The 7,781-nt window shown below is 41.9% G+C and overlaps 1 protein-coding gene across 3 annotated transcripts in view; it reads left to right on the top strand.

Moving 5' to 3' along the window:
- The first annotated feature begins 1,295 nt into the window (after positions 1 to 1,295).
- NSUN7 (NOP2/Sun RNA methyltransferase family member 7) overlaps positions 1,296 to 7,781 on the top strand; it is a 60,704-nt gene continuing 54,218 nt past the window's right edge. For all 3 annotated transcript variants that reach the window (XM_029932191.1, XM_029932189.1, XM_029932201.1), the window contains exons 1-2: positions 1,296 to 1,477; positions 1,961 to 2,364. In XM_029932191.1, coding sequence (XP_029788051.1) covers positions 2,052 to 2,364 — 313 coding nt within the window. In that variant the 5' untranslated portion in view covers positions 1,296 to 1,477; positions 1,961 to 2,051. The remainder of the gene's footprint in view (positions 1,478 to 1,960; positions 2,365 to 7,781) is intronic.

The following is a 7,781-nucleotide window of genomic DNA, read 5'->3' as shown; positions in this document are numbered from 1 at the left end:
ACATGTATTCATTAATTTCTTGAGGGTAAGGTCCCTGATCATTTCCACATATTCATTTTTACTTCCAGGGTCAAACATAATGCCAGATACATAGTAAGAACTGAATATATATTCGTTATTTGACATTCTGGGAATAACGGAAATGAGTAGACTAGTGGGTGAAGGGGTCAGAGATAGAGGCTTGCAGCAGAGACGGCTAATTGTTCTCCAATATCCATTCTTCTTCCATTAGCAACGGTTCCCTTTATTTCTAGTTAGACACATATGCCAACTCCCTTTGCTGCTAGGTATACCATGTGAATAAATTCTGGCCAGTGGAACATGAGCAAAAGTGACGTGTGTATTTTTCAGGTTATGTCTTTGAAAGGAATGGGCACGCCCTCCCTTTCTTCTTAGTTCTCCCAACCACTGCGATGGTATGCCAGGGTGGTAAACCAACCTGGGTTAAGTTAAGAAGGGCAAAGCCCTTACATGCAGCCTAAAATAGGAGTGTGGGTCCTGATAACTTTGTGGAGGAGAGCTGCTGTGCCAACAGGACTTTATGTGAGCAAAAGACTGGTTCTGTTGAGGCCAATGGTTAGCTTGGGTCCATATCACGGGGCCTAAATTTATATCCTAATACAATCAGTTAGGATAGATGGAGGCAATCCTTGCACTGAGTTTCAAAGATTGAGTAGGAGTTCACCAGGTGGACTCAAAAAATAAAACAGCCATATTAAACCCGTTGGGGAGATTTATATTTGTTCCCAGTACCATGCTATAATTTGGAGGGTGCGACAAATTTGGTTGTTTGTAGGTCCACTTTCAGCAAAGTCTTTCTTTGCAAGCAACTCCTGGAAAGGAGGGATGCGGTTTTAAGTTGGCGAAGACCTTTACCCAACTTGCCCTGGAAGAGTTCGTCTAATGTGATAGGCATTGTTCTAAAAAAGTAGGAAAATAAAGTAGGCTCGTCTTTTTCCCCCTTTTTCTTCAGTAGCTCTACACTCCTCTATTTTAACATTCCCGGCGCCCCTGCCCAACGCTCCAAGGCGGGTTCTGTCGGAGACACAAAATTCTTGCTTTCGAGGAGACCGCCCGGGACGTGTCGGGAAAGAGGGGGTCGCTTGTGGTTCTGACGAAGTCGAGGACCCTCGGGACGAAGCGATCCAGCTGCGCCAAGGGCTCTGGAGCTGGCGTCGCAGAACTCCGGAGGAAGAGCAACCTGCTGGGTGAGAGGCGGCCTGGTCCACTCCCGCGAGATCTGCCCTCCGGCGGCGTCGGGCCACGCTCCCGGTTGCCACGGAGACCCGGTCGCGGCCGGCCGGCCGACCGCCAGAGTCGGGAGAGGCCCAGCCTCGCCGGGCCTGAGGCACAGGTCCGCCGGCGCCGCGCTCCACCCCGCTCCGCCGCCGCGTCCGCGAAGGGCCCCTGAGGGTGACCTGGGGAGGCCAGAAGGCGCGCCCGGCTTTCGGGAGCAGGAGCGAAGCGAACTCCGGAGGTCGGGACCCCCCCCGCCCCGCCCCAACTCCGAACCGGTTGGTGGGAGAGGCTGCATTTGAACCAAACTGCCTTCGTGGGCCGCCCCCGCCGCCCCGCGGTCCTGGGCTCCCGAGGGCACTGTCCAGACACCAGCGTCCGGAGCCCCAAGTGCAACGGTTGCCGCGTCTCAGTCCCCGAAGCCCCGGGAAACACCCGCCCTCTGGGGTAGGGGGCGCCAGTGGGGCCGCAGACGCGGCTCGTGGCGAGCCCTACCCACAAAGGGTCCTAGGGCAAAGTCCCTTGGGAGAGGATTCCCAAAACACCTCTCCTCCCCTCCCCAGAGTGTGGGGACGTTTGGTTAGGTCTTGTACGTCCCCAAGTATGGGACGCTCGGATCCGGCCGGAGATGCCACCTGTTAGTCTTTCAGGCCAGAACGAAGTGGGTCACCAACTGGGCCCCGCAGAAATAGTGATTTACCGAGATAACCTTTTCTTTTCACAGAAACGATGCTTACGGTACAGGGGAAATTATTTCCTGGAACATCTGAGTCGTAATTCAATCTTGGGCTACGGACGACAGTCAAGGGGCAAACATGCTTCATGCCACGAGTGAACTGGAGTTTTCGAACAAAAAAAATACGGAGGAGATCTCCCAACTCGCTTTCCTGGAACTGTCAGATGACACATCAACCAGCGAGAAAACCTCTACTGCTTTACCCGAAAAAACTGGCTACCCGGACCCCGTTTACGTTATGGCAGCCAACATTTTTCAGGGTATTCGATTCGAAAAGTCACCAGAGAGAGTCTTAATAAAGTATGGGAATGAACCCCTGCGGTCCTTGCCCGAGTCTGAGGATAAATCCTTTCAGCGTTCGTCCTATGAGCTGGCCTTCAGTGCTCTGAAGTGTGAGTAGTACCAAGGTTAAAGATCTGCACTAAAGGAAAATAATCCGTTTGTGGCGTGCAGTCCCCCTCCCGCCCTCTGATGCACTTCAGGTTTTGTTTTTACAAATTTGCATATATTTGGTCAGATGCTTGTCGAGGAGTTAGGAGAGTTCCAGTAAAACAATCTTTTTTTAGGCCAGAACTGTTCAGATTCCCTGCGTCTAGGACCTTGCTTGTCCCTAGATAGATGTAACGCACAGCCATTAAATTGAAGAAGGAAACAATTCCATTAACAAGAATAAGAGCCCATTGAAGGATCCAAGTTCAGTACCCCTCCACCCCATTCCTTGGGTTATTTCTTGCCATTTTCTGTGTTTACCCCTTGTATATTAGTGTATGAACTTTCACAAATATAAAAACCAGTAAGAGAGGAACAGAGATGGAGTAAGAAGAAAAGGTACAGTATAAAAATGAAATCAACCCCAATGAAGATGATGCCATTCATAGCCAATAGTCTACATTTTGGGAGCTTGTAAATTTATTCCTCCAGACTTCTGTAGAATTCCGTTCTGATTCACCTCCAGGGTTTGAGATGCAATGTTTCAGATTCGCTCAGTGGTGGTTAACTATCAGCTTCTGTGTGTGGAGTTGACTCTAGGACAGAACCAAATATTGTTACTGTGAAAACAGGCAGTGACACTGTCTGGAGATGTTGGTCTTTGTACTCATTATAAGCTTTAATACAAGTTCAGAATCTTCTGATTCAGACACCACATTATCCGTTGCTCGCCTGTCCCCTTTAAACTATGATGTTTATACTGGTTTGTAAACTGAGGGAATGTAGTTCCAAAAAGAAGTTCCAGAAATATTTGGAGTATTAGCAGCATGGCTGAAATGATGAGCGTGTGGCTTCCTAAAGACATACCTTGAAAGGGCCACGCTGATTTGCATGCATTTCCTTAGTATTAGTTCTTACTGGACTTTCTGCATCCTTACCACTTACCAAGTTGAACTAAAATGTCCTGTTAATTACTTAGGCCTGAATGTATATTTTTGGTAGTCTGCAGACATGATGCAACTCAACTCTGAAGCCAGAAATTTGTCAACGTAGAGAAAAATTTGATGTCAGGATGCCACTTCTCTCTTTAATTTCCATTTCTTTGTTTTCTCCTGCTTGTGGATTTTTTTTTCTTTTTAGATCTGTCTTAACCATTTTTTTTCTTTTCCAGCATAATCTTTCACATTATTTCATCCATTCCTTCTGCCTGCTTTAAAAAAAATGTAGTTTTAGAGACCAAAGTGTTGCACTTTAGATGATGAGCCAAATGAACATTTTTACATTTTCTCCTTGTAACAATGAAAGGCAGACTGGGCAGCTATGTTAATTAGTTGGTATTTAATGTTAATGCCAAAATTCTATTATAGACAATTTGTTTTCCTAATGGAATATTGAGTCTTACATTTAGGAATCAATACTAAAGGCCTGAAATTGTTTTATATATGATTAATGCATTGACTAGATGGTCATACTATAGTGAGATGTGTACTAGATTATCTTTTTCTTCCTCTCAGTCTTTATTTCTGTTTTATGAAAGGGGCTTGGGACTATTTTATATTTTTTCATGACTCAGAAAATCCCATTAAGATAAAGTATTGTCATAGACCTTTACAAACCTGCTTTTGCTTGAAATGTTCATTTTTAAAATTCTAATTCTAATAGAAGTTCAGATTCTAAAGTAGGATGGTTTTGGTTGTTTGCTTGGCACAAATATTATTTTCTTCTTAAAATAATATATTGCTTGAATTATTGTCTGAATAATCTATGAATGTTCAAATGAAATAAAGCCAGGATTTCTAAATGTATTAGATTTCCAAGATAATTAAGAGCCTGATAGTTTGCTTTAAGATATTGGAGGCTCTGTGCATTTCACTTTTAGCTTCTGTAATATCAGTGTTCGACCAATACTTCCACATGATATTTTATAAACTCACATTTGGCTCGTACATTATAGGTTCAGGGAATCATAGTTCAGAAAAGAAAACTCAGGATTTCTTCTCTACAGTTTTATAGGAGTGGTAAAGCTAAAAATGTTCATGTATAAACTAAAGAGGGCTTGGGTAATGATCCCTTTTATTGGTGAAGTTGTGAATAGATGTGTGTGTATGGGAGTACGAGAAGGAAAAAACGACAGAAAATTCCTTTTTTATATAAGTGTTAAGTATATTCCTTTAGTTGTGGTTTAAGTATTTCGGTTTCATTGTTTACTCTTTTGTTGATGTCCTTTCTGTATAAGCTCTTTCAAAGGAGAGAGTATATTTATCTGATTAACCTTTTAAAGGTTTAAAGGGCTCAGTATGTTCTTTTGAGATGAAGACAACCACTGTTCCTGCTTTATTAAATAGCCCCAAAGTCAGTTTTCTGCTAAAGATGGTAATGAAGAGTAGCCTATTTCTTTTAAGTTTTACTTCTATCAAAGAAATAGAGTACTAGCAGCTAATTTGGTTTTTCAAAGAATCTCTGGCTATTTCAAGTATTCTAACTATTAAAAAAGAAGAAACTCTAGAAAATGATTTCTTAAGAAATAAACTAATGAGCCACAAGTAAAGAAAACAGAAAACTTGAAGAAAAAGATGTCCTTGAAACTGTTGATATTATTCTTGGCTTAATTCTTTTCTCCAACCTCTCCAAGTACGTATAGTAGTTGGTGAACTTTCAGTCTCAGGAACTGGCTGTGGCATTAATTAACCTGGCCATTTCAGAATCTTCTAACCTGTCAGTGAAAAACCTCATTAATGCTTAATGTGTGGTTCCGTTATGGCTCTGGTAAATAGTAATTGTAGGTGGGGTCTTGGGTAACTACCAAGGAAAAGGTATCTACCTTTAGGGTCAGTGATTCTCTGGAAGGACTTACTGAACTTATCAAAGCTATTATGACATGGTTATAGTTTGTTACAGTGAAAGGTTATTTAAAATCAATACCAGAAGAATGTGCATAGGGCAGAGTCCAGGAGAGACCTCGCGCAAGTTTCCTATTGTCCTTTCCCAGTGGAGTCTATGGACAATGCTTAATTCTTCTTGCAATGCTATGCCACCAGAAGTTAAGTATTGTAGGATGTGAATGTCGTGCTGAAGTTTAGGGAAGCTCACCCAAGCCTTGCTGTCCAGGGTTTTTATTGGTGTCCGCCATGTAGACAAAGAGTGACCTTGTGGCTGACCTAACTCAGTCTCTAGCTCTTCCAGAGGTCAAGCTGATGCCATGTTGCCCACCAACACCCATGTAAAGAAAGACACTTTTATCAATCAAGATATTCCAAAGGCTTATAGAAGTTATGTCCCTGGAGCGCCAAACCTTTCTTTGGGGTGTTCAGGGTTTGGCCATCCAGACCTGCTGGTTAATTTTTTTAAATTTATTTATTTATTTTGAGAGAGAGAGAGAGAGAGAGGAAGAGAGAGAAGGAGCATGACCTGGGGAGGGGCAGAGAGAGAGGGAGAGCGAATCTTGAGCAGGCTCTGTGCTGACAGCTCAGAGCCTGATGCGGGAGTAGATCTCAGGAGATAGTGACCCAAGCAGAATTCAAGCTTAGCCTACTGAGCCACCCAGGTGCCCCCTGCTGAATTAACTCACTGTATAGTGATTCATTAGGAAAGTAATCTAGATCAATAACCTCTCTGGTTGTCTTGAAAGAGGTTAATGCAATTTTCTTGAATGACAATCCTAATGATACCTTATATTTGCATCCTCCTTGTAATTCACAAAACAAAATATCATTTGATACACCAGTTCTTTGTGATGCAAGATTCTCATTTTGCAAATGAAAAAAAATTGGGGGAAAGTCAAGAAGAGATTAAATGATATACCTAAGAAGCTAGGCAGGAAGAAGGTTAAAAAAAGGAAGTATTTCAACGGATTGGAAGGGTAGTAGAATAAGCAACCCCATCCCTAATCCTAGTTTTTTTTTTAATGATTCCATGTTTGTTTTTCTTTTCCATTTTTATTTAAATTCTGACTGTTAACATATATGGTAAAATTGATTTCAGGTGTAGAGTTTAACGATTCATCACTTACACACAACACCTAGTGCTCGTCACAGCAAGTGCCCTCCTTAATGCCCGTCACCCGTTTAGCCTTTCCCCTCGTCCACCTTCCCTCCAGCAACCCTGTTTGTTATCTGTGGTTAAGAGTCTGTTTTATGGTTTGCTTCTCTCCTTCTTTTTTTTTTGTTCTCTATGTTCATCTGATTTGTTTCTTAAATTCCACATATGAGTGAAATCATATGGTATTTGTCTTTCTCTGACTGACTTATTTTGGTTAGCATAATACCCTTTAGTTCCATTTATGTCGTTGCAAATAGCAAGATTTAATTTTTTTGTGCCTGAATAATATTCCATTATATATATATATATGGAATATATATCTTCTTCTTTATCCATTCATCTGTCGATGGACATTTTTGTTGTTTTCATAGTTTGGCTGTTGTGATAATGCTGATATAAACATCAGGGTGCACTAGCCCCCTTTGCATCTATATTTTTGTATTCTTTGGGTAAATACCCAGTATTATAATTGCTGGATCCTAGGGTAGCTCTATTTTTAACTTTTTGAGGAACCTCCATACTGTTCTTCAGAGTGGCTTCACCAGTTTGCATTCACACCAACAATGCAGGAAGGTTCCCCTTTCTCCACATTGCCAGCCTCTGTTGCCTGAGTTGTTAATTTTAGCCATTTTGACAGGTGTGAGGTGGTATCTCATCATGGTTTTGATTTGTAATTCCCTGATGTTGAGTGATGTTGAGCATCTTTTCATGTGTCTGTTAGCCATCTGGATGTGTTCTTTGGAAAAATGTCTATTCATGTCTTCTGCTCATTTCTTAACTGGAGTATTTATTTTTGAGGTGTTGAATTTGATAAATTCTTTATAAATTTTGGATACTAATCCTTTATCAGACATGTCATTTGTAAATATCTCCTGCCATTCTCTATACTACCTTTTAGTTTTGTTGATTGTTTCCTTTGCTGTGAAGAAGATTTTTAATCTTAATGAGATCCCAGTAGTTCATTTTTGCTTTGTTTCCCTTGCTTCCAGTTATGTGACTAATAAGAAATTATAAAGGCTGAGGTCACTGAGGTTACTGCCTGTATTCTCCTCTAGGATTTTGACGGTTTCCTGTCTCACGTCTAGGTCTTTCATCCATTTTGAATTTATTTTTGAGTATGGTATAAGAAAGTGGTCTCGTTTCTTTTGCATGTTGCTGTTCCAATTTCTTTTCTTTTATAGTTTATTGTCAAGTTGGTTTCCATATAACACCCAGTGCTCATCCCAACATGTGCCCTCCTCCCTGCCCATCACCCCTCCTTCCTCTCTCCCCCACCCCATTAGCCCTCAGTTTGTTCTCACTATTCAAGATTCTCTCATGGTTTGCCTCCCTCCCTCTCCTC

The sequence above is a fragment of the Suricata suricatta genome, chromosome 1 (genome assembly GCF_006229205.1).
Source record: "Suricata suricatta isolate VVHF042 chromosome 1, meerkat_22Aug2017_6uvM2_HiC, whole genome shotgun sequence".
NCBI classification, from domain to species: Eukaryota; Metazoa; Chordata; class Mammalia; order Carnivora; family Herpestidae; genus Suricata; species Suricata suricatta.
The sequence above is the reverse complement of the archived record's forward strand: the minus strand, read 5'-3'. Positions and strand labels throughout refer to the sequence as shown.